The sequence below is a fragment of the Leptidea sinapis genome, chromosome 40 (assembly GCF_905404315.1).
Source record: "Leptidea sinapis chromosome 40, ilLepSina1.1, whole genome shotgun sequence".
In the NCBI taxonomy this organism is placed as follows: domain Eukaryota; kingdom Metazoa; phylum Arthropoda; class Insecta; order Lepidoptera; family Pieridae; genus Leptidea; species Leptidea sinapis.
Genome location: NC_066304.1, coordinates 8,776,134 through 8,804,040, shown reverse-complemented (window position 1 = coordinate 8,804,040; position 27,907 = coordinate 8,776,134). Strand labels below are relative to the sequence as shown.

Below are 27,907 nucleotides of genomic sequence, written 5' to 3'. Positions count from 1 at the left end.
TCACAGGCCCGGCGGCGAGCGCGTGGGCTGGCCGCCCGCGGCCGCCACGGCGGCGCCCAGCGCCAGCAGGCGCGCGTCGTGCGCCAGCGCGCGCGGCGCCAGGCCGGCCGCCAGCCCGCCCATGCGCTCGCAGGCCTCCTCGGTCCACGCCTCGGCCAGCGCCAGCTCGTGCGGCGCGGACGGCAGCGCGCGCGCGGCGGCGCGGGAGGCGCGCGCCAGCACGGCGGCGGCGGAGTAGGCGTCGACGGCGGCGGCCGCCAGCCGGTTGAGCACGAGCTGCTCGTCCACCACGCCGCGGCCGTAGCGCCGCAGCGCCGCCTCCACGGCCGCGCCCAGCTCGGCGGCCCGCCGCGCCAGCTGCCGCGCGGCGGGCCGCAGCGCCGGCGCCACGTGCGGCTCGAGCGCGGGCGCGGCGCCCAGCCCCACGGCGCGGCCGGCGCGGCGCCCCGCCTCGCTGAACACGAGCCCCAGGTTGGCGGCCGGGTTCTTGAAGGCCCGCATCAGCTCCTGCAGGTGCGAGCCGGCGTACTGGATGCCTGTCGCCCCGCGTGAACGTTGTCATTTGGTTCAGAGTTATTTTTATAAGATTTATTGTTAATAGCTATTCGTTAGTGTAAATAAAATAACCTTTGACGATAGTTACAGTTCTTCATTATTCATTTTAATTCCTCCTACATACTACTACTAACAGAAGTGAGCAGTGGTGATTATGAAACAATTCTATACCCGGTCGGACACGGGACGGGTTAAGAAGAGTCCGGAATTAGGAGCGCCCCCGCGGACGGCCTCGGGCCCCGTGTACCGTCCGACAAACGATATATACTTCACAAGTCACTCGAGGCTTGGCTTGCCGTGAGGCAGACTATCATGACGTTAAATATTTTTATTCCAATTCCCGGACAAGCAGTAACCTATTTCTATTCTGTGTTACATATCTTGATTGATAATTATACTCCTAAAAAATGAATATCTTCTAGTAATTACAGTCCACCTAGGTTCTCACGTGCTCTTATTAAACTTACCCGTAAGAACGCACTCACACACAATAGTCTTAACCTTTTTGGACTTTTATCAAGTCTAAATTGCGTAATAACGTTATACCGTCTCACATGACTATTGATGGAGTCTCCTCAAACGACCCAGAAACAATGAGTAATATGTTTAACGAGTACTTTAACTCCGTGTTTGTTCCCACAGTGATGGGGACTCATCCACTGTTGACATGTCCTCAGGAAATTTAGAGAAATATTACACGGAAAATAATCATGAAGCTACTACAAGGTGTAGACATAAACAATCCTATTATTGTGTCAAGATTAGTGAAAAAATTATAAATCCCCCTAACAATAATATTTAAAAAATCTTTGGCAGAGGGCTGTTTTCCCACTATCTGAAAACTAGCATTAATAACGCCCATCTCAAATGGAGGAAATAAACAAGATGTCAAGGAGTATAGACCTTCAAACTTTGCGAATTAGGAAAAATTTCTGAGAAAATAATCACTGATGCAAAGAATACACTGTCGCCACTCCATTCCTAAGCAATAATTGGTGTTGTGGTCAAGCGGGTTGATGTTATAAGGTTGGTGTTTTGATTGACTGCAAATTTCATTTTATACCATATAGTTGATAGCATAGTTTCCAGGGATTTCAAACAGCTTGGAATGTTCGCAGTGTTTTGTAGTTTGGGTCTGTGGTCTGGAGCCCACAATATGCAGTAAATATATGTAATCGCGTGAGCGATAGACGTGTTTCGGATAGTGTAGTGTTGCAAACCACGACAGTGAATTGTGCGCAGGAGGCGTAACATCGTCCTATAATTGTGTCGTTTGTTATACTACTACATACTGTTAACATGGGTGTACTACGTTCGCACAATAAAGGATCAAAGCTCTTAGGAATCCGACTCGAATTTAAATAGCATGAAGGATAAGTATGTGACTGTTGACAAGGGGGACAATCGCGAAGTAAAAAAAACCTGTTGAAGAAAGCATACACAGTAAAAATAATAAAAATGTAACTTTTACGAAAAAATTGATGTAAAACCAGTTACAAATACACGCGTTTTAATCCTTAACACATTCACTGCTAATTCAGAAAGGGAACATGAACATTGCAGGGCGGCAATTGTTCGCGCTGTGTGTTTCCCGCGCCACTGCTTACAATTTCGTATGTGTCCTCGACAGTAATGCGTTCAACACACGTACAGCATAATATTTGTGATCTATTATATTATAGAGGGTGCTCTTTTCGAGTTCATATAACGTCACAGGCGATTATTTTCTTTGTTTTGTGTATCAATACATAATATACATTTACAATACATAAAAATATTTGTATTAGTGTTGTTGGCAGAAATTTATAAACATAAATCCAATTACATACTAAATTAGATAAATAATTAATTTCCGCAAGGAAGCGTCCTTGTACCATTATTATTTTTAATTTATATTAATGACCTGCCTAGTGTGACAAAAAAATGACTGTTATTTATTCGCCGGTGACATATCAATAATTATGACATGTAATAATACAAATGAGATTGATATTTATTAAAGTGAAATTAACAATGAAATTAATACAGTAAATTGGCTAGAGGATAATAATCTTCAAGTTAATATTAAAAAAACCTCATTTATGCAATTTAGTTTAAGTAACCGCTCTAATAGTGTAAATGTCATGGTGCCCGGTGCGTTAGTCTCCACAAAAAGTTAAAGTTTAAAATTATTAGTGTTGATAATTCTGTCTTACCTTAGTTTTAAAAGGCAGTCCAGTGTCCGAGCTTTAACAACAAGTGTTATCTCATAGAAAATCCAGTAGTTACTGCACTTTTGAAACTACATTTGAAATCCGATCACACTCTACAAGGTTTGCTTAAATTAAAGGTTTGCAAAAAGTGATACAAAAGTGAGTTTGGTGAATATAATCAAATTAATCACATAATAATACGCGTAACCACCAATTAGGCGATATTCCAAGCTTAAGTGATTAATGATACTAAATTGTGCTTGAAAACAAATTGAGTAAATTTTGTGTTGGTGTAATTTGTGAAGGTACTTTTAAACTGCATCTAATAGTCTAAGATCCCGCTATACAACGACCTTCACCGAGATGCTTATTTAATGAGACGTATTTTTTATGTTATTAAATATGCCAATAAATATATCCTATATGGGTTGCCTAACAAATTTCAGTCCAGAGTATTTTTAATTAATAATTTTAAAAAAAAATTTTTTAAACATTGCACCGGTGTGATTATTAAATAAATTTGATACCAATCGAAAGTTTGAAGCCCATAGAATATGCAAACGTTAGGTTGCCTATTTTTTTCCGGTCACAACCACGGGTTGCCAGGTGTAAACAGGTAAATCTATACTAGCATTTTGCAACGGTCTGATTATTGAATCAAACTTAGATAAAATGAAAGATTATTTCATAAGGAACACGGTGGTATAGGGTTGCCTGCGAAAAATCAGTCCCGAATTACGGTTGTCGAATTTTAAATAATAAAATATCGTTGCGAGTGAATGTGTGTGAGAGAGAGGTCCCAGACCAACCATCCCATGCGGTAGAAAAGGACGCAGCGTAGCAGCTGTTTAAAGTCCGCCCATTTAAAGAAGGAGAGTGCGCATGCTATCTGTGCTTGGAAATGAAAAGGATAGCGATAGACGCGTATATGCTGTGCATTATTTTGGAGTAGATTGTCGCTATAGATACAAGTGAAAAAACGTGCTGCTATTTATTGTTGGAAAAAATGGCCAAAAAGTGTTTTTTGTGTGATTCGGATGACGGAATAATTGATTTTGATGATGAAACTTTTGAAAACTGTGCATTAAAGTTAGCTTTTCGTAAAAAAAAAATTTTAAATACAATTTTGTTGAGCTACCCAGTGCGTCACTCCAATTTGTAGGTTATCATACCACGTGCTACAAAAAAGTGACTGTTTTGAATAAAAAATATAACGAAGAATTTCTTAAATTTATCGCGGAATATACAGTAAGTACATAATAATTCAATCTTTAAAATTATCTAAGCTAATACATCTTCTATATTTTTGTCATGTTGAAGTAATTGCTAGTAAAACTCACTTATGGTTTTGTTAATTTTCGACACACATATTTTATTTGTAATTTACTTAAAAAACGGTAGTTGAAAATTGAACAAGAAAATGTTCTGATTTCCTTTTTTTTTTGGAATAATTAAATGAGGATGTTTTAAATCAACTATTCTTATCAAAATTTTTTTTAAATTTATAATCAAACATTTTCATTTAATCGCAAAAATTGTTTTTTTTTAGGAGCATACCGATGTATCTACTACTGAAGAAGAACCACAACAGTTGAATCCTAGTGTCGATTCCTGTGCTACAGTTGCTGAGGATGAAACGAGTAATGTTGAAGACCTGCCTCAAACTTCTGGGGGCTTTGACAAGGTAATAAAAAAATTTTTTTTTAAGCTTTTTTAAAAAAGTGACATGAAAATCTATTAATTGAACTTGTGTTTTCATTTATATTTGTTTTCTTCCATTTTTACTCAAAGAATGATTTAAATTCTTTTAGGAGCAGTCAACATCAACAGCATCGACATCAACAGCAACGACATCAACAGCATCGACATCAAGCACAAGCGTACCATCTGCCTTGTTACGCACTGTATCAATCGAAAAATAAGCGGTCCACGGAAGAATCTACCGATTCCACGTATAGTAAATATCGACAGTTACATCAGTTGGCTTTTCAATCCATATCAAATTTTATTGAGACAGAAATAATTGAAAACAACCAAGTTATGTACTTGGCTCAATTATTTTTAAGATACCAAGCTTTATTGCTAGAGTTTGGAAATCATGAAATTGATTTCAATGATATTCAAGATTACCGATGTGAAACCTTGCAAAAAAAGTTAATGAAGAAATTTGGTAATCTTATTACGATTGAAGCGTCAATGGGAATACGTTACAAAAAAATTGTGTACAAAACAGACATGGACGTTTCTGTAATGGCTAACAATTTTAAATTTTTGGAGACAAGAAATGATTATGAGTTTGAAAATGTAGCATATTATTTGAGAAGTTGCATTAAAAATATAGATGTTCATCCGCTTTCTCGCAACGTAACTGCTGATGATGTCATTCGTGGAGAATGTGACATTCCTAAGCAATTAATAGATTTTATGCGAAACCTTATTGAAGGACCTAATCATTCTGATGAAGATTCGAACGGACTGAAAGCTAAAATAACGTCAATATGTAGTGACGTTATTTATGCTGTCACTAGGGGTGCATGTAAGCCCGCAAAAAGTTTATCTCTTGGATTGGCAGTAAAGTCTTTAACCAACTCTAGGCAAGTAATTACGATACTTAATAGGTATGGCCATACAATTGGAAATAATTTGGCAGAAGAATTGGAAACCGAAATGACGTATACATCGATCCAAGATAACAAAGTTATACCAAAAGGCATCACTGCAGCAAATGGACACAGCACCCACGTAGCGTTCGATAATTTCGACCGCTTCGTTGACACAACTTCTGGAAAGGACATAATGCACGACACAGTTGGCATTATTTATCAATTCTCTAGTAATGGATCTGATAATTTTGATGATGGTGAAGCTACAACTTCACCAGCGCCTCAAGTAAAGGACAACACAAATGAAGAAGGGCCTACCCGCAAGAGAAGGCGTTTCAATGAAATATCACGAGAAATTCGACCATATTATTCGAAACCTAAGGCAAGCATGCAGCTGATTACTGTAGATTCGTTTACCAATACAACCGAGTTATGCAAAGGTGCTACAGAAATAGCTACAGATAAAGATTTATTATGGATAATGTCGTTAACAAGAATTGATTCTGTTCCTATGTGGTTGGGTTATAACTGTATGATATCTTTAGACCACAGTGAGAAGCAAAGAGTTGAATATTTACCTCCCATAAATTCATCACCAACGTCGTATGCAGTAGTCAATGAAACATTAAACATGGCTAAAGAAATCGCTGAAAAATGTCAGCAGCCAGAAATTATTGTGAAATATGATTTAGCGATAGCAAAAATGGCTATGCAAATTCAAGAACAAGAAAAACCGCTATACAATAAAATTTTTGTTAACTTGGAAGCGTTTCACACAGAGATGGCATTTTTTAGAGCCATCGGAAAATATATTGACTCCAGTGGATTAGTGGAAATACTGGTGCAAGCTGAAGTATTAGCCGGCGGCTCCATGAATAGCTTTTTGGACAGCAAGCACTTCAATCGTTGCAAGCGCTTACATCCGCTAACCGCTGCCGCATTACAAATATTACATTTTGAACAGTATTTATCGACAACTAATGTTACACTTGAGGCGATGGATGAACTGCTGCAAACGCAAATACAGAATGCATCAAATCAAACTGCTTATGACGCCTACGAAACTATCGAGTTACCAGATGTATTGAGTCGAATTGTTAACGGTTATAAAGAATTCTGCAATCAGACTTTAATCGGAGAAAAAGGGAAAACTGCTCAATTTTATTACCAGTACTGTGAGTTAATTAATTTATACCATCGGTTTTCCAGAAGTATCCGCACCAGTAACTTTGAACTGTACGTGGACTCGATTTTCAACATGGCTGATATTTTTTTTGCGTTAAACCAGCCCAATTATGCCAGATGGTCCTTGTTATATTTGAGCAATTTAATCAATTTGTATACTAATAATTCATCTTTGGTGGCTGAATTTCGTCGAGGTGCCTTTGGAATTAGACGAACTGCAGCGAATTTCGCTCGATCACCGGTTGACTTGACGCTAGAGCAAACCATCAATGCTGATGCTAGCAATCAATTGGCTGATAACCTTGCTGCGGATTCAATATCTGCACGTCAAAGATGGGCACTCAGTCATAGCATGAGGACGAAGATATTAACATCTATCAAACAAAAAATCGGATTAACGAAAAAGGATGATACTTCGCACTCATTGCAACGAAGTAAAATTAAGAAAGACAAGAAAAATCTTCAGAGTATCATTGAAGCAATAAAATGTACGATGAATCCATTTGATGACACTATTGACAAAGATACATTATTCAACATTTCAACCGGTAAAGCTGCATCGAAAGAAGTTACTGATTTTCTGCTGAACGTAAAAACAGCAGGCTCTCAACAAAAATTAAATTTTTATCTCGGAATGCTCTTCAACTCCCGGAAGATTCGATAAACCAATAAAACGAAACAAAATCTGCAATTTTGCTTCTCAATGTATGACTAAAGTCTTGAGTACCAAAGACAAGAACAAGAAAGTATTGTTGAAAATGGAACGAGATGTATTTGGGCGACTTTTGGCAATAAGTCTAAACAAAAAAATTAATCTCGAATTTTGCCTAACTTTTCCACTAGCACCATTGCCCCCTGCTCTTTTTGCATGTACTGGAGAGATGTTAAAAACTTCAAAATCAACGTTAGCAAAGGTTTTGAAATCCAAAACTAAAATGGTTGAGCCAACTCATATCAACGTTGAAATAATAGATGGTTTTTATTACTTGCATATAATCGGAGCTGCTATAGCTCAAACTTTTGATAAAATTGCCGAGTCAATACTCATAAAAATATGTTCAACAAACGCGACAGAAATACATTTAATTTTTGATCGCTACTTATCACCGTCAATCAAAGATTCCGAACGTGAAAGCAGAAAAGAATTCGATATTCCGTACAAAATTTCAGGAGCTCAGCAAACTAGACCAAAAAATTTTTTGCAAAGCCTTTGGTGCAGTTTCTGGCTGATTATTGGCAAAACGACAATTTGGTAACGATAATCCAAAACAAAAAAAATTTTTTAACCGTCGACCATCACTGTTACTCTTATCAAGTTCAGGAAAATTCCGTAAAAAAACTGAAGAAACTAATTATGAATGTCATCACGAAGAGGCAGATACAAGGATTATTTTTCATGCTTCTAAAGCGGAACCAGGCTCAAGAGTTTTAATTAAAGCCTGATACTGACGTTTTGATTATTTTGTTAGGAAATATGCACAAACTTATCGGATCAGAAATTTGGCTTGCCAGTTCAGCTACAAAAAAGAGTAATAATCAAACTGTTGATTGTATTAATTGCACCGATTTAGCGTTGGAGTTAGGAATTAAATTATGCCAAAGTCTTCCAGCATTCCATGCATTTACAGGTTGCGATTACACGGCAGCATTTTACAACAAAGGGAAAGTAAAACCTTTTCAGCAATTTTCAAAAAATGAAAAATATCAAACAGTTTTTGCGTAATTAACAGATGCTGCTGATATTGTCATTGGTGAAAAAATGAAGACTGTTCAAGAATTTACGTCTACTATGTATGGTATCAGGAACTGTACCAGTGTGAATGATGCGAGACATCGCATTTTTTTGAAGAATTACTCTGCAAAAGAAGACAGCGAGCACTTTTTAAAAAAAATAAAAGGCTTCGACTCCAACTCCATACCACCATGCTGGATATCATTAACTCTAAACTCTACTCTAAATTTTACGAACTATTTTCGTAAATTCCATGTGGCTTAATGCAACGGATCCAATATGCGTGAAACTTCAGCCTGAGAACTGCGGTTGGTTCTTAGATGAATATTTAAAACCAGTAGGATTTATTGGGGATCATACACCTTTAAAAATAGAAGACATTGTCGAAAAAACTGAAACGGAGAGTGATGACGAAGAAGATTCAGAAGTTGGAGATCACAGTTATATGTCCGATGACTCGGTACCTGAATAATTTAAAAAAAAATTGTATTTTAAATTTTTTTCAATAAACAGAAGTATTCTTTTAATTGTTGTTTTTTATTTCGGCTCCCAATAATAAAGATAAAATTTGCCAGATAAGTAATATATATGTTTTACTCTGTCTTTTTTACTAAAGATGTGTATATACTTTAGTGTCACATAAACAATAAACATAGATAAATAATTAATTGATTAAAAAATAAAAAATTAAATAACTATTTCTGTATATTAATAATTAACTACTCCAAAATAATGCACAGCATATACGAGTCTATCGCTATCCTTTTCATTTCCAAGCACAAATAGCATGCGCACTCTCCTTCTTTAAATGGGCGGACTTTAAACAGCTGCTACGCTGCGTCCTTTTCTACCGCATGGGATGGTTGGTCTGGGACCTCTCTCTCACACACATTCACTCGCAGCGATATTTTATTATTTAAAATTCGACAACCGTAATTCGGGACTGATTTTTCGCAGGCAACCCTATACCACCGTGTTTCTTATGAAATAATTTTCATATTATTTAAGTTTGATTCAATCATCAGACCGTTGCAAAATGCTAGTATAGATTTACCTGTTTACACCTGGCAACCCGTGGTTGTGACCGGAAAAAAATAGGCAACCTAACGTTTGCATATTCTATGGGCTTCAAACTTTCGATTGGTATCAAATTTATTTAATAATCACACCGGTGCAATGTTTAAAAATTTTTTTTTTTAAATTATTAATTAAAAATACTCTGGACTGAAATTTGTTAGGCAACCCATATAGGATATATTTATTGGCATATTTAATAACATAAAAATACGTCTCATTAAATAAGCATCTCGGTGAAGGTCGCTGTATAGCGGGATCCTATACTATAAAGTTTGCTCATTATATATGATATCGTAGCGACATAAGTTCGATCCTCACCCAAAAGAACATTTTTTTTTCTTCTCATAATTACTGTCACAAGTCTTGTTTATTTTAAAATTATTGAATTTAGAAACTATATTTTATTATATATTGTTATCGATCTGTAAAATTTACGTTTCACGGCAATGGATAAGGAAAGAAAAGATAAATGGATATGCCCTGGTTGCCGAAATAAGGATAAAAAGGTCGATAACACGAACACTCCAATTCATTCTACATCTCAGCAAAAAATTTGCAACAGCATTCAAACACCAGAGGAAGACAATGTAACATACCGTAAAAAAATCATTCAGTCAGAACAAAGTTCACTCGTATCACCTCCAAATGATATGGCCATCTTATCTGTGATCAGGACTGAAATCCAAGCGGCGATCAATGACTCATTGCAAACTGATGTCGAAACAATTATTAAACGAGAATTGGCACCTATAATAGAGAATCTCTCTGTCCTTCAGGAATTAAAATCTGGTGTAGAATTTCTTAGTGGCGAATACGACCGAATAAATAAGAAACTTTTGGATTCCGAAGAAAAAGTAATTTCTCTCTGTAAGGACAACATGTTGCTAAAGGATAAAATAGACGAACTAACCACAAGAGTTAATTTGCTGGATCAACATTCGCGAGAAACTAACATTGAATTAAGTGGTATACCGGAAAGTAAAAGTGAAAACTTGATCACCGTCGTAAAACAATTATGTTCCACAGTCTCAAACCCTATACAGGACATGGATATTATTTCATGCACGCGAGTTAGGAAGATGAATGAATCCAATAACAGACCACGGTCTGTTGTTGTTAAGCTTCCTACAACAAGAATTAGAGATAACATTCTATCTGCAGTGACTAAATTCAAAAAAAGTAATTCCACTAATAAATTGAATTCTGCACACTTAGGCTACGGTTAGACCAAGGTGCCAGTGTTTGTTTCGGAACACCTCGCTCCAGTTTACAAAGCCCTACATGCTCGTACAAGACAAATTGCTCGTGAGAAACAATATAAATATACATGGGTACGCAACGGCCGCATATTTGTTAGAAAAAATGATCAATCACCCGCTAAACAAATAAAGTGTTACGATTCGCTTAACAAATTGTGATCAGCCTATCCGTCCATCCCAATAATAATCCGTAGACTAAATTACTAAATTCAATATCTACTACCTAAACTTTAGAGGCCTCAAGTCCAAAGTAAAAGAAATGTAACTAGCGATCTTGACCTCAAACTATGATATTATTGTTGGAACAGAAACTTGGTTAGATGACGGAATTCACGATAGTGAGCTGTTTGGAGATAAATATGTTGTATACAGGAGAGATCGGAGTTCTAGTAATTCATCGAAAGGAAATGGAGGAGGTGTTATTACGGCTGTTTCCAAACATTTAATTTCAAACAGAGTCAACCATTTCGAAAGCACCAGCGAAGATTTATGGGTCTCAGTGAAATGTCGTTTCGACAATGATAAAGTCTACAAGGAAATACTGTTCTGTACACTTTACTTACCCCCTCCGGTTACGGCCACCACACTGGATTATATTCTAGACAATTGTAGTTACGTTATGCAGTCTTATTCTGGCAAAATCATTATCTTAGGTGACTTCAATCTGGGATTTCTCGACTGGAAATATGATAGTACAGCTCCTCTCATTTGCAACCAATTAATAATAAAAGTAATATAGGATACCGTTTAATCGATTTTATGTCCTTAAACAACTTGGTTCAGTATAATGATGTAAGAAATCAGAACAATAGATTATTAGATTTAATACTGACAATATCTGGCAACCCTGCTACTATTGATACAGTGCTTCTAGATTTATCTTGTTATATAAAATTACTGCTAGTTTCACGTGGAAAGTGTAACAGGCGGAAAGCAACATCTACGAAGAAGCTGCTTAGGCGTTATCTCAGATAAGTTCCAATTATTTGCAATAGAAATCAAGTAAAATAAGTTTGATTTATGTAACCTCAAAACGGACTTCTTTTGTGGCTGTCAATATTTTTCTGCGATCACCCTCAACCGGCTAGTAAATATACTGTCAAATTCAATTGACAATTCAACTTTCGACTTTGACACTTTGTCAAATTCATCTGACATTCTGTTTTCGGTTCTGACAAGCGTAAAATATTGCCAGCGTAGAAATTTTCTCCTACTGCACGGGGTAATATTAAAATGAGTCTCTGCATTAAGTGCAACAAGCAAATTAAGCCGGCTGATATCAAACTGTGTAGCAAGTGCAGCAACGCCTACCATTACCAGTGCCTTGGAGTGCCTTCGGAAACATTTGGAAAGGAGTCCAAGACATACAAAGCGTCGTGGAAGTGCCCCGACTGCAAAACAAATAAACGAGGCGACAATTCAACTACTACACCTTGTCAGGCCGTAGCCTTCAGCCCTAGAGACGACTCCCCACCACTGAATAGTAACGAGGAGCTCAAGCGATATCTAGACAGAAAGCTTGAAGATACGTTATCCCATCTTCTTAGAGAGATAAGACGCGACATCAGCACTGAAAACATTAACACTCGCAGCAGTATTCAGGAATTGACTGATAGTGTTAAATTTATGTCAGACCTAATCACTCAACCTATCAGCATGACCCAAACCCAAGAACTAAACACAATGAAATCGTCGAATGCCACATGTCCCTTAGTTTATGTCGTTTCACAGACTCAGATGTCATATCAGCGCTCAAAAGCCTAGATGCAAATAAAGGTCCTGGTCCAGATTCTATACCTCCTAGTTTCTTAAAGGCCTGTGGCACAAAATTGGCTGAACCGCTACGAATCATTTTCAATAAGTCTTTACTATGTGGAACTTTTCCCTCGAGATGGAAGATTGCGCACATCAGTCCAATTCACAAGAAGGGAGATCCTGGAGATATTACTAACTACCGGCCCATCTCAATTTTGTCTGCTATCGGTAAGCTGTTTGAATTACTCGTTCAGAAAAATATTTTTTTCCACCTTAAACCCTTGCTCATACCCCAACAGCATGGATTTCTACCTGGTAGATCAACTACATCGAATCTTGTGGATTTTGTTAGTGACATTACTCAAACTTTCACAGATGGTCACGAATTGCATGCTATTTACACTGATTTATCAAAAGCCTTCGATGTGGTTGACCACGTACTGCTCATAGAAAAACTTGGTCACGCAGGAATATGTGGCTCTCTACTGCGGTGGTGCGACAAGGCTTTAAGACAATTTCAAGAGCCGTGCCATCAGGGGTTCCACAGGGCTCCCATTTGGGGCCCCTTTTTTTTCTTGGTCTTTGTGAACGATCTAGCGACTAAATTAAAATCCAAATTTCAAATGTTTGCAGACGACTTAAAAATTTATCGTGAAATTAAATCTACAGAAGATACGATCATATTACAAAGTGATCTTGATACGATTTGCGATTGGTGTGTTAGTAATAGGATGGTTTTAAATTCCTCAAAATGTTTTTACTTAAACTTTTCTCGAAAACGAAATTCTTCACTACTTTCTTACTTCATAAATGCGTGTCCACTAACAGAAGTTTTTACAATGCGAGATTGGTTGTCATGGTTGACACAAAATTAGATTTTAGAGAGCACATTGACTACATTTCCAAAAAGGCATCTCGTCTTTCAGGTTTTGTGATTAGACAAACTAAATTTTCATTAGTAGACATTCAATCCGTCAGTCCCTAGGTTCAGAAGACTTCTGCTAGAAAAAGCGGATTATTGGCTTGGGGACTGTGGGGTTGAATTGTATTCATCTAGCTTAAGTTAATGTTTTTAGTTTTATATAAAATCTAGAACACATTTAAAAGCATGCTGTGTTCACTTCCAGAAGGAGGCACTCGCCCCAACGTGTTAACATATTTTTCTGTTTTATACAACATTAAGAGTGTATCCCGTTTAGTGAACCTAAAAAAGAAAAACTCTGTAATTTGGAACAGATATACCATCTGTAGAACATTGTGGGAGCCCATTGAGCAAACTCGATCCTCATCATCCAGCATTAAATGTAGAAATAGACACAAAATTATCATATTCGTATTGTATAAACAAATAAATTTGTAATTATAGTTTTAGAAAAGCAAACTATTCACTAGTTATTGCAGAGTTGAAAAGAATTAATTGGATGTCAGAGCTCTTACCTATTAAAGATGTCAATGTTGCCGTTGCAAAATTTTATAAATTGTTATACTCTATCATCGAATCAACTAAACCGAAAATTAAAACTCGTAACCTTAAATATCCATTGTGGTTCACATGTGATTAAATAAAAATAATAGCTGAAAGAGATAGAATTCGCAAAAAGTATAAGATATATAAAAATCCTAGGGATAAGATAGAAGCAAAATTATGTAGTAAGCGGGTCGATTCCATGATTTCATCTTGTTATTCCGATTATATAAATAATACTGAAAAAGCAAATTTAAAAAATCCTAAAAAGTTTTGGTCTTTTGTCAAACAACAACGAGGTAGTGTTTCAAATAAGCCTGCAGAAATGTTTTTAAATGAAAATAAAGCTCATACAGGAGAAGATATTTGTAATTTCTTCGCTCAGCACTTTTCATCTGTTTATTCTACGTCCTATAATTCTATTATTCTTGACAAAGGTGACTCTTTTCCTCAGCTATCACTTAGTATCATTGTCATAACGGAACGAGCAATCGAGAACACTATAAAATTAATTGACGTTAGTAAAGGTGCTGGACCGGACGGGATACCTCCAATATTTATTAAAAGGACAGTAAAGCAGTTAACACTTCCTCTCAAAATTATTTTTGAAAAATCTATTAATGCTGGTGTATTTCCTACTGATTGGAAGATTGCGAATGTTGTACCCATACACAAAAAAGGTGATAAATGTAATATCAAAAATTATAGGCCCGTATCAATCTTAAGCATATTTCCTAAGATATTCGAAAAAAATATTTGTCGAACGGAGAACGGAGATGTTTGGAGAACGTTATGTCGAATGCACAGCATGGTTTCCGTAGACACAGGTCAACTCTAAGTAACCTTCCTGGTTATGTAACGGATCTTTCTTCGGGCGTAGACAACAAAGCTGAGATTGATTGCATATACACAGATTTTTCCAGCGCTTTTGATAAAGTGAACCATGAAATACTTCTTTCAAAATTAAAATTCTATGGGATTCATGGTAAACTATTAAATTTGTTACAATCTTATTTAAAAGACAGAAGGCAGAGGGTCACTGCAAATGGTTACACTTCACATACCTTTTTTCCTAAATCAGGCGTTCCTCAGGGCTCAAATCTTGGTCCTGTTCTTTTTAACGCTTTTATAAATGATATTTTGGATCAAATAACATCTAGTAAATGTTCTATGTTCGCAGACGACTTAAAAATTTATAAAGAAATTAAGTCTCAGAATGACATAAGACTTCTTCAAACTGACCTGGATAATATTTGCAACTGGTGTAATGTAAACAAAATGATACTAAATCCGGAAAAATGTATACATATCAAGATCACTAGAAATAGAACTGAGACTGCATCATCTTACGTCGTTAATAATGTTCCTTTGGAACAGGCGTCATCAGTTCGTGATCTTGGTATAGTTATAGACAAAAAACTAAATTTTATAAATCATATCGATAACATCATACTTAAGTCTTGGAAATTTCTGGGTTTTATTAAGCGTACTTGCAAAGATTTCAGAAATCCATTTGCAATTGTGTGTCTTTACAATGCATTGGTACGAAGTGCACTTGAATACGTTTCACCGGTTTGGAATCCCCAATATAATGTCCATATTGATAGATTAGAGCGTATTCAACGTAATTTCACTCGCTTTCTAGCTTTTAAAGACAAAACCTGTCCTTATCGTGCAGACGATAAAACAAGACTGGACCATTTCAATATGAATTCGTTGGAGATAAGACGAAAAATAACTGATGTGTCCACTTTACATAAAATTATACATGGTAGAATCATATCCCCAGAATGTCTTATAAATGTAAATCTTACAGTCCCTAGAAATAGACCAAGATTCCCTATTAAAAATATTTTCAGCCCAACAATCAGCAGAACTAATATAGGTAAAAACGCCCCCTTAAACAGAATTGTGAGCTCTTATAACGATATCACTGCAAAAAATGGTGATATAGATATTTTTCATATGACTATCAATAAATTTAAAACCGACTGCATTAAATATTAAGATCTTAGTTATGTAAGTTAAATATAACAAATAAATTAATGTATTGTTGTATAGTTATAAATTTTATAAATCTCTTTTTTGAAAGTAGTAATGTATTTAAGTCATTTAATATCATCATTTTTGTTTAACTCTTCATTTCTTTAATTTTAATTGTTCAACTATGTTAATGTTTTCGCACTGTTGTAAATGTTGTTTACGCCTGTTAAGACATGTCATATTGTACTATCCCTTGTGTACTTGCTAAATTTTTATTTTATAATGATGTGTTGTTGGTGTAACTATCTAAATAAATAAATAATATCTATAACCTTAAGATAAATTATACAAATAGCCAAATAGAAGAAGCTCTGCATGTTAAATTTTTAGGAGTACTTCTAGATAAAAATCTAAAATGGAAAGAGCATGTAGACATGCCAAAAAATTGATAGATATGTTTATGTGTTATATAGATTGCGTAAAACGGCTTTACCAAGTACAGTCCTGGCAGCTTATCATGGTTATGTCGCATCAGTACTTCGATATGGACTCATCTTGTGGGGACACTCTAGCGAGGCTAATAGGGATTTCATAGCCCAAAAGTGATGCTTAACAGCTATGACAGGAGCTTTTTACATAGATTCGTGTGAACCACTGTTTAAAGAATTACGTATTCTTCCATTTCCCTGTATGTATATATACGAAATATTTATCTTTGTCAAAGATAAATATACTTTTAAGCAAAAACTTTCCACCTAGCGACATTGAAACCAAGTCCATCCAATCCTCTAACCATTTCCCTGTCCTTGTCAAATTTGATAGTAATCCCTCTCGTGATTTTATGCAAAAATTTAACTATGCAAAAACCGATTGGACGAGATATCGGAGTTTTCTTAACGACAATATCACACTTTCTTCCAAAGTCTACGAATCTATAAACGATATTGACTCTTCTATTATAGACTTGCAACGTTCAATGCTAGAGGCAAGAGACATTAGTGTGCCAATTTCAACTCTTAAGCCTTGGAACAGTTGTCATTTACCTAGATGTATTTAAAAGGATGATTAATCAAAAAAACTATTTACGTAGAAATTTATCAAAAGAACCAAATTATTACCTTCGCAGACTCTTACTCAGCAAAATTAACCACTTAAAAGTACGGATCAATGACGCTATCAGTCGACACAATGACAAAGTATGGAATAATAAACTTAATAAAGTTGACAACCCTGGTAACGACCTTTGGCGTCTTGTAAAAAATTTAAACCCCAAGCAATCCACTATTCCTCCTCTCAAGGCGGATATTTTGTCCCATACCACTAACCCACAAGAACAGTGTAATGTCTTAGCTTAATGCTTTCTTAAACAACATGCTACTGACCCATGATTGGGATAGCGTTGAAAAACAAGCAGTCGAGCGATCTATATCGCTACTGACTAATAACCATATCAGTTCCGATAGCAACTTCATGCTAGTTCGTCCGAAGGAAGTGAAAAAATTTATTTCATCCTTAAAAATTCGAAAGTCTCCAGGATCGGACGAAATTTCAAATTTACTAATCAAAAATCTCCCCCGAAAATGTATCGTTTTATTGGTAAAAATGTTTAATGCATGCCTTACTATTCGCTATTTTCCATCGCCGTGGAAAACAGCGAAAGTAATAGCTATACCTAAGCCCGGCAAAGATCTATCAGACCCATATTCATATCGCCCCATTAGTCTTCTCCCATGCATTGGGAAACTTTTCGAAAAAATTATATACAAGCGCTTAACGAGAGCCTCAGAAAACCTCCTGATCGACGAACAATTTGGATTCCGTTAGGCCCATTCTACAGTGCAACAGCTTGTCCGAGTTGCAGAAACCGTGTCTTACAATCTTAATCTAAAGCAGTCTACAGGAATGTTCCTACTCGATATTGAAAAAGCTTTTGACACGGTCTGGCACCAAGGCCTTCTGCATAAGCTGGTTTCAATGGGAATCTGTACTCAATTAACACGAATTATCAAATCCTACTTGACTTGAGTAAAGTGTAGGATATAGCACACAGCCTTGGGGCATTCCAGCGTTCACGAGCTTCGGGTTCGAGCAATAAGCGTCGACAACGACGATGGAAGTTTTGAAAGAAGCACCTCGTGCCCTACACGATCAATAGCCTTCGCTATATCCAGACTGACACAAGGTCTCTTCAATATTAGCTTGTCTCGGCTCAAGTGTGGCATGTTGCACCGGCCAACCTGTCGGCTGTCACCCGGCTTGATAGATAGAGACACGGTGTTCGGGCGACAACGGTGTGGAGCACCACGGACACCTGCGGCAGTATAGCCACCTATACATATATAGTTACTGTACCACCTAGGGTTAACTTCTCTTAGTTGGACAGTAACCTACACCCCTTGAGTACCAACTTCACGAAACCTAGCTGGATGGGTCCTGGATGAAACTTTCTTTTTTTGTTAGGGCCAACAGCTGTGGACAATATGAAGAAAGCTAGAAGCAATGCCCAGGCGGCTGATAGGGGGCCAGACTGGCAGACACGATAAGGATAATTTACATTAACAATACGATATTCACCGGTGAGCGCGATGAAGAGTCGCAGGATGTCGTTGGTGCCCTCGAAGATGCGGAAGATGCGCAGGTCGCGCAGCACGCGCTCCAGGCCCGTGGCCTTCATGTAGCCCATGCCGCCCAGGATCTGGATGGCCTCGTCCACCACGAGCCAGGCCGAGTCGGACGCGAACACCTTGGCGGCGGCGGCCTCGAGCTGGTAGTCCGCGGCGCCCGCGTCCATGTTGCCGCTCACCATGTAGGCCAGCGACTCCGTGACGTACTGCAGCATGGCCATGCGCGCCAGCTTCTCCCGCACGGCGCCGAAGTCGGCCAGGCGGCGCCCGAACTGCTGGCGCGTGGCGGCGTGCTCGGCCGCCTGGCGCAGCGCGGCCCGCTGCGTGCCCGCGAGCGCGGCCGCCATGCCGAAGCGGCCGTTGTTGAGGATGTTCATGGCCACCTTGAACCCGTTGCCCACGCCGCCCAGCACGTTCTCTACGGGCACGCGCACGTCCTCGAAGTACACCTCGGTCGTGTTGGAGCAGCGGATGCCCATCTTGTTCTCGGGCGGGCCCGACGACACGCCGCCGAAGCCGCGCTCCACGATGAAAGCGGTCACCTGCGGAACAGACACATCGGATGTACCACCGCCACCGGACTGAGGCTCCGCGCCGCTCCCGTCCCGCGGCCCGCGCTTACCTTGTCCACAGTCTTGCCGTCCTTCTGAACGGGCGTCTGCGCGAACACGGTCATGATCTCCGCGATGCCGCCGTTACTGATCCAGATCTTGGATCCGTTGAGGATGTAGTGCTTACCGTCGGGAGACAGCACCGCTCGCGATCTACATACAGAATTCACTTTCGTTATTAATGTGTTTACTTGTCGGTGCGAGACTGACCTCCAGTGAAATCTAGTGTATATTAGTGATACAGTTTATTACGGCTCTCGATGCGGTAGGCATTGCCTAATATTGCCTAATACCTATATGGTATGCACGCCCCTGGAATATACTTAGTAGATTTTGGAACAGTGCCCACAAAATGACTGTTATGTATATTGTTATGTATATTATGTGGAAAAATTATTTGGATATGATTGCTAATATAGTGTCCAGTATGTTGTTGTTGGGCACACGACCTGTAAATACAGAAAATGGTTATATTTTATATGTAAATTGTAAAATATAAGAATAATTTACATATTAGATAAGGATTCCTAATATAACATCTTGCCTGAACATGGTTTCCATTCTGCCAACAGAGTAAGGGCAAGATGGAATTTTTGACGACTTTGTTTCATGAGTATTCACAGATTTTCTACTTGTTAATTCTTTTGAAGTACATCACTTTATAAGCTAAGCTTTCTTTCTGTTGTGTATGCGGCGTCTGCCTTCGCATAATGTTTAATTAAACGGCTGTGCGTCCCGAGCAAGCAGTTGTTTCACTCGTGTCCTCATGCTTAACACGTTCAAGACTGATCAAAATAAATTTGTGTTTTCAATATATTTTTTTTCATAAGATTAAGCCTTCCAATTTGCCCGCCCTTCCCCTAATAGCATTCACAACGTCGTTTTGATATATCTGCAGGATGACCAGTTAGTTGGCCAATGAACAACAGTCTGTCAATACAAGAACTCACTTGATGGAGCCGGCGTCGGAGCCCGACGAGGGCTCGGTGAGGCAGAAGGCGGCGTACTCGCCGGCGGTGACCCTGGGCAGGTAGTGCGCGCGCTGGCGCTCCGAGCCGAACAGCAGCACGCCCTTGAAGCCGATGGACTGGTGCGCGCCCAGCGTGATGCCCACGCCCAGGTCGTGCGCGCCCACCACCTCCACCAGGCGCGCGTACTGCGTGTTGCACAGCCCCAGCCCGCCCAGCTCCACCGGCACCTGCAGCCCGAACGCGCCCAGCTCCCACAGCCCCGCCGCCGTGCGCTCGTCCACCTGCGCGTCCGCGTCGTTCTTGGCCGGGTCGTTCACCTGCCGAGAGTACAATCATGGCTCCAGGTTCCTCGAGAGTTATTGCTGAGGCGAAATCGAAGCACACACTACAGGCAGAATCGTGCAGACTTGGGTGCCTTTCCACGGGAACTCTTACGTCCCTCGCCAAAGCTGGGCATGGAAATATTTGTTGATGAGCAGAGTCTCTACTACTAGTACTCTAGCTTCAGCAAGTTACAATTGATTGTGTAATGATGTCTTATTTTTAATTTTATATTGGTATGTTTCATTTATTTATTAATGGAAGTAGGAACATAATTATTTACATTGTGATTGGATTATCCAATAAGTTTCCATAGGTTCTCTAGTGATATAAACGAAATGATATATAAAAACCTCTTGAAAAAACTTCTCAACAGGCGGCACCAACTCTGCCAGAGTCTGCCTCTGGTCTTCCGTGAGCGGTTCAGGGAACGGGAACACTTGCGAGGTCTCGAGCTGGCCCCGGAACAAGTTCAAGGTGAAGGATGCGCTGACGCGAGCGCCCGCCGCCTTGGCCGCCGGGGCCGCCGAGCCCGCGCTGTAACAACGGTCCTAGTAGTATCGTAGTGTTACACGGAGCAAGCACGTTGAACACGGGAGCGCTGATCGCTTGCAGTTACAATTTACTTTGTATCACACGCCAATATTGGTCCCAATATCGACTTCATTTCTGTGCTGGTTCAACATTTTTTTTTATGGAATAGGAGGACAAACGAGCGTACGGGTCACCTGTTGTTAAGTGATCACCGCCACCCATACTCTCTTGCAACACCAGAGGAATCACAGGAGCGTTGCCGGCCTTTAAGGAAGGTGTACGCGCTTTTTTTGAAGGTACCCATGTCGTATCGTCCCTGAAACACCGCACAAGGAAGCTCATTCCACAGCTTTGTAGTACGTGGAAGAAAGCTCCTTGAAAACCGCACTGTGGAGGACCGCCACACATCCAGATGGTGAGGATGATATCCTAACTTGTGGCGTGTCGTGCGAAGGTTGTATTCGGCGGCAGGAATCAGGTTAAACAGCTCTTCGGAACACTCCCCGTGATAAATGCGGTAGAAGACACACAATGAAGCAACGTCTCTACGCACCGCCAAGTGATCCAGCCGTTCACAGAGCACTGGGTCCCCGACAATTCGAGCTGCTCTGCGTTGCACGCGGTCAAATGGATCGAGCTGATACTGGGGTGCGCCAGACCAGAGATGACAGCAATACTCCATGTGTGGCCTGCGCTTTGTAGATCGCTAGTATGTGGGCCGGCTTGAAGTATTGCCGTGCTCTATTAATGACGCCCAGTTTCTTTGAAGCCAATTTGGCTTTGCCCTCCAGATGGCCACGGAATTGGCAATCGCTCGAGATTTCGAGACCCAGTATTCCGATACTAGGCGTGGCTTTTAGGGAAGTGTTGTCGAAGAGCGGTGATGCGACAAATAGGGTTTTTTTAGTGGTAAACGCGCAAACTTGAGTCTTCTGGGGGTTAAATTCGACAAGGTTCAATTTAACCCATTCCGCGACCTTCTCAAGGGAGGACTCGATAGAAGACACAAGTTTCTCCCGGCACTGGTCTACGATTTCCCGAGAGAGACGTGCATGGCCCGTGTATACGGCATCACCAGTGCTGTCATCCGCATTGCAATGAATGTTGGAGGTGTCCAACATATAATAGATATGCAGAAGAAACAACGTAGGAGATAGCACACAGCCTTGAGGCACTCCAGCATTCACGGGCTTCGGGTTCGAGCAATGTCCGTCGACAACGACCTGTATGCTGCGCCCAGTGAGGAAGCTGGAGGTCCACTTGCACAAGCTCTCGGGAAGCCCAAATGATGGAAGTTTAGAGAGGAGCGCCTTGTGCCATACACGATCAAATGCCTTCGCTATATCCAGGCTAACTGCCAGGCCTTCCCCCTTGCTTTCAATAACCGCAGCCCATCTATGTGTTAGGTATACCAGAAGATCACCTGCCGACCGACCATGGCGAAACCCGTATTGTCGGTCGTTGATCAACTGGTGACCCTCTAGGTATACCAAGAGCTGACGGCTAATTATGCTCTCCATGATTTTGGAGAGCAGGGAGGTAATAGCAATAGGCCTGTAGTTTGCCGGATCCGAACTGTCTCCTTTTTTTTGGATCGGATGGACAAGGGCTGACTTCCATGAGTCAGGGACTACGCCTTTGGAATAAGAGTGCCGGAATAAACGCGTTAGCACCGGTGTCAACTCAGGGGCACACGTTCTAAGCACGATTGGAGAAATGCCATCCAGCCCGCTCGACTTCCCGACGTCCAACGAAAACAGAGCTCGCCTAACAGTTTTCTGTCTGAACTGTACTTCAGGCATAGAGCTCTGACACCGCGGGATGGTCGGCGGTGTTTTTCCGTTGTCGTCAAGAGTCGAGTTGGAGGCGAAAAGAGCGCACAGGAGATCGGCTTTCTCTTTTGCCGTATGGGCCAGGGTGTCATTCCTCACGTGCAACGGCGGCATGGACGGCTGGCTGAAGTTACCAAGAGCAGCTTTCGACAACGACCAGAACTTGCGTGTTCCGGTCGCGTAACTGGAAAGCTGCTCGCCGATTTTGACGACGTGTTTTGACTTTGCACGGGCGATTTGCCGCTTAAAAAATCTGGAAGCACGGTTGTATTTCCTCTTAAGAACTATGCAGTTCAGATCCTTTGTGCCCAGCGCCGCAACCCAAGTTCGATACGCCTGTTTTTTGCAGTCAGATGCTGCTTTAACTGACGCATCGAACCAGGGCTGTGATCTGCCGTAAGTCGTCTGTAAGGACATATCATTTGCATCATACAAAGTGATTATACAATGTAATCACACTTTTCTCCTTAGTTGTGTGTCAACTGTCATTGTTCAAATCAAACATGAACTGAATAAATGTTCTATTGCTTAAGAGTCATGGTACTTTGCAGAGGGCTCTGCAATACCAGTCTCTCTAATCCAAAACTTTTCAGCACAAACCCTCCAAAGCCAATTTGACTTATCCCAGCGGCTTCAAGACCTAAAGCTGAGCATTGAGGAGTCTTGTAAACTTGCCCCAGGGATATCATTTGCTAAGATGGTGAAAAAAGGCACTAAAAATTTAATCCAACCAAATAATGTGAAGTCAGTTGCCATTTATCCCAATGACAAATTGAAGTCAAGCAAAGAGACGAAATATCTTGTAGAAAAATTATTTGCCCAGAACAAATGAAATTACATGGCCTGCACAAGACAAGGAATAGGGGTGTCATAATCAGCACAGATAGTAAGAAGGTCATCCAGAAGCTCAAACAATCAGAACAGCTAAAGCACTCAGGACTTATAATCAATTAGCCTTTTACACATAAGCCTAGTTATAGTCATTTAATTGCCTACATCTTTGCAGGAAAAAGACTTGTTGACCTTTATTCCTTAAGAATCTAGCCAATGACCTTCAAGATTCCTATCTCGAGTCATTTTTAAGCTCAATTAATTTAAGCCATAAATGAGGCAGGAAAGATGCCGAAACCTGCAATTATATTATTGAAGTTACCACAACCATATGCAAAGCCCTCATATCAAAGGATTGAGTGTTTGTTAATTGGTCATCTTCTCTTGTGAGAGACTTTACTTTTATCACAAGATGCTTTAAGTATGATCATGAGGCCAAGTCATGTCGGGAATCAAAATACACATATAGCCAATGAGGATAAAGGTATTAATAACCTGGCACACAAACATTTTCCTAATACCAAGCATATGAAAAGTTTTAAAAATTGCATTTGGCTCCGTGCCTACTTTGTATAATGCAATCACAGAGATTCGGTTTCCTTTATCACCCCAATCCATTTTAATATCGCAAAATATTGAACAGCTCCATACCAGTGGGAGGCTCCTTTGCACAGGATGCCGCCTAGATTATGGGTACCACACCGGCACCTATTTCTGCCGTGAAGCAGTAATGTCTAAGCATTACTGTTTCAGTAGAAGGGTGACATAGCTAGTGAAATTACTGGGCAAATGAGACTTAATATCTTAAGTCTCAAGGTGATGAGCGCAGTTGTAGTGCCATTCAGAATTTTTGGGGTTTTCAAAGAATCCTGAGCTGCACTGCATTGAAATGGGCAGCGTGTATCAATTACCATCAGCTGAACATCCTGCTCGTCTTGTCCCTTATTTTCATAAAAGAAAGAACAATATATTGGTGGCAATTTGAGAAAACTCAATGAAAAATCATATAAAAATGACAGATTCAAAATTTAAATGTAATATTTTGTTTATTTTTAATTGTAACAGACTAAGTTTATACCTAGACTATGATTATACCTAGTTTAATACCCCTGGCACCTAACACATTCCAAGGGTCTGTGTTTATCCAAATAAGCTGTTGTAACACAAAACTTTTCTTCTAAATTTAGATTACATAATCAGTATTTTACATCATAACTTGTAGTTTTTACAAAATATACAAAAAACAACCATAAAAATTTGTTAGGTGATGTGATGAGATCTAATGTAAGAACATAATCATTATCTTGTGTGTTTATCAATCTGAATGTACCTAGGTACCTATTTCACTCCTAAAATGTTTAATGTGTGTGTGTTAAACATTTTAAAATATTCTAAATGTCTATTGTTAACTTTAAATGAATAGATTAGTGATGAAACAAAGAACTGGTTTTTTTTTGTAAATCAAAATAAAATCACTTTGTAACATAGATGTAACTTATTCCTACATGTTAAGTAAGGTAAGGTGAAAATACCAACATTTAAATATCTTTCAGATAGATTGTGTTAGTAAGACAGTTAAAAAATTTACAGTGAAGATATTTACTTAATATTGTGTAAAGTATATTAATTTGACTGTGTGTTCAAATTGCACCACTAATTGGTCGCAGATATTTTCAGTCCATACATAAAGTGTGTATACAGAAAAAGGTATCTTTTATGTAATTACTTTAATTAATTGTGTTAGTAAGACAATTAGTTAAGAAATTTCAATGAGGATATTTCCTTTAATATTGTGTGAAGTATGTTAATTTGACTGTGTGTTCAGATATTTTCAGTCCATATTTATAGTATGTATACATAAAAAAGGTATATTTTATGTAATTACTTCAATTAAAATAATTAATGACTTTAGACTTTGTACCACTTTGCACTTACAAAACTGTTTATAATATATATTTCAAAAACAGTACAAAGTCCAAGGATGTAAAATAATATTAGGTATAACAACTCTATACTTACCTACGAATACTGATAAAGTTCACGTTCAAACATCTCTTAGCATATCCAACAAACTTTGTTCCGTTCATTTTAAGATAACACTTAGGTATTCAAATTAAAAACTTTTTTCTTGAACGAAAAAAGTATCTAATAAAACTTTACAATTGCTTATCGTTATTAGGCAGCTACTAACTAGGTATCCAAAATTCAAATAATATTTTTACTCTAACGAAACTCTGGCAAAAATATAATACTAAATAAAAATAAAAAAAAAGTATGTAAAAGTAAGGAAAAAAAATAAAAAACCTGGGAAAACTAGAAAGCAAAGAATAATAATAAAGGTTACAGAATATTAATAATCCTAGCTTTGAAAGGCTTAGCTTACAAAGGTAGTAAGTAGTTAGTAAGTACTCTGTGACTTTTAGCGGCCATACAATATTTTCACCTGCGCCCACAGAGTAAACCAGTTCTAAATCTAAAACCACAACCACTCGTTAGTCGTTGTCTCCTGAGACCCAGATACACTGCGATGTTATAATATGTTATTTAAATTAATTGCGTGTAAGTTTCTTTAAATTTGTTTAATTATTTCACTATTTTTTTTTGTTCTCGAATAGTTTTAGCTTACAACCTAAACTTAGTTATTATTTTATATTATCATTAAGGCGACATTACCAAATGGCCTACACCAGCGCAGGTTTCCAGCAGTCATGCTGAGTTGGGACCACTTTGTGACCTTTATAAAACAATATTCCTCAATTTTGTTTACGTTTAATTTTTTAAGTTTTAATTTTTGTATTTAGATGTACTGTACTATAACGTCACAAATAAATATTGATCTTTCTTTCTTTGGTTACTGACAACTCTGTGGAATTTTAAAATTTAGATTTTGAGCATCAGATTCTTTGATTTAAACTAAAACTACGCTCGCTGCCGAAATCAATGAAATCAATAAAATATTTATCGTTTACCTTCACGGTTTTGTAAAATTTGTCGCTGTTGTTATTGCAGTTGGATATAGTCAAATCGATACTGCTGTCTCATTAGATTCGTTTTGTTAGATCAATGGCTCTAGTTTACAATTATGATTTTTATGGTCAGCCCGATGACATTTTAAGCAATTAGTGAGGGTTTAGGGCATTTAGAGTGGACACCCTTACTCTCAATGCCCTTTGAAAGGCAATAAAAACAAGTCATCAAACTTTCACTTGAGGGTGTAGCATTGTTACCCGTTCGAGCTATCATGTTATCACTACTTTCCTATTGAATGGAAATAGTAAATATTTTATTGAATTTATTATTTTCTCATATTATGGTACGTTGGGAGCTTAGAAAATTCAATAAGTCTTCTGGTTCGCAACATGTCTTTGTCTGTGCACTGCTTCTAATAGATATATCTAGTATTCCATGGATAATACAATCGGCGCCCATTTACCTCTTTTGACTCTTATTTGACATCTATTTAACACGATGTGTTCTGGGCACTCTAAACCTTGAATACCTGCGATTTCAGTGCGCGAAGTTTTGGGTGTGAAAGTGTATATGTGCATATTATTTTACGTGTAGCAAAACTATGCTAATTATTAGGTTGATTTCAGTGAATTTATCTAAAAGCTAGTGATATAATTTAATCTAAATTATTAAATTTATGTTTTTATTTCATTTTACAAAGCTTTCTTTCAACAAAAGTTGAAAAACAGTTATATTTTGGAAGAAACGAGGATTTTCAATGAAAATAATTAGTTTTGTTTAAAAGTATTTTATGGGGATCCACGCGGTCGAGGATGCTTTGGTTAAATAAATATTAATAGTAATATAAATAGTTTGGCGTGTAGCTATATATAATAGTGCGGTTGCGGGAAAGTGAGGGTAAATTAATGAGGCTTATGGATATGAATATTAGTTATTTGGCGCGAATAACAACAAACATGGAGATGGAGGCAGAATGCCATGCTCTTTGGCGTAAAAAAAATATGTCGTGACAATCTGTCCCAAAGAGTATAATAAGATATAGGGAAAAGAGAGCCCTCTCTACGCATTATAAGCTGTCTATTTGAAAACTAGCGCCATCTGAATATTGGCCCCGAAAATAACTATACTATAATATTAGCTCGAAATTATGAAATTCATTTTTAATGTTGTGACGCAATTAAATAACTATCTCTACTTTTTAATGTAGGTACTGCAATTTTTTACCATGTTGAAATTGCACGTAGAGTGAGTTATTTAATTTTGCCACAACATAGAACATAAAGGATGGGATTTAGTAGGGTTGGTATGAGTAATTGAAGTTATTGGGTGAGAGAAATAAAAAGCAATGTTTGCATATTACTTTTTTATTTTTATAATGTTTATGTTTATCATAATATTGTTGGGCAG

General features: G+C 38.6%; 1 protein-coding gene across 1 annotated transcript; it reads right to left on the bottom strand.

Annotated features, from left to right (window-relative positions):
- On the bottom strand, window positions 1-25,883 carry LOC126976352 (very long-chain specific acyl-CoA dehydrogenase, mitochondrial). The gene is made up of 6 exons (XM_050824649.1): window positions 25,550-25,883; window positions 20,687-20,870; window positions 19,992-20,329; window positions 19,053-19,194; window positions 18,381-18,972; window positions 1-536 (listed from the first exon to the last, which is right to left on the bottom strand). Exons 1-6 carry the CDS (start codon window positions 25,615-25,617, stop codon window positions 1-3), a joined length of 1,860 nt encoding a protein of 619 aa, XP_050680606.1. The 5' UTR covers window positions 25,618-25,883.
- Between the last annotated feature and the right edge of the window lie 2,024 nt (window positions 25,884-27,907).

Bases quoted from the DNA above. Each gene is read 5' to 3' on its own strand.
- LOC126976352 (XM_050824649.1), bottom strand. From the start codon at position 25,617: ATGAACGGAACAAAGTTTGTTGGATATGCTAAGAGATGTTTGAACGTG. The intron at 19,195-19,991 runs GTGAGTTCTTGT...TTCTGTATGTAG, and splicing joins TCCGACGCCGGCTCCATCAA to ATCGCGAGCGGTGCTGTCTC. The intron at 18,973-19,052 runs GTAAGCGCGGGC...TCTGTTCCGCAG, and splicing joins ACGGCAAGACTGTGGACAAG to GTGACCGCTTTCATCGTGGA.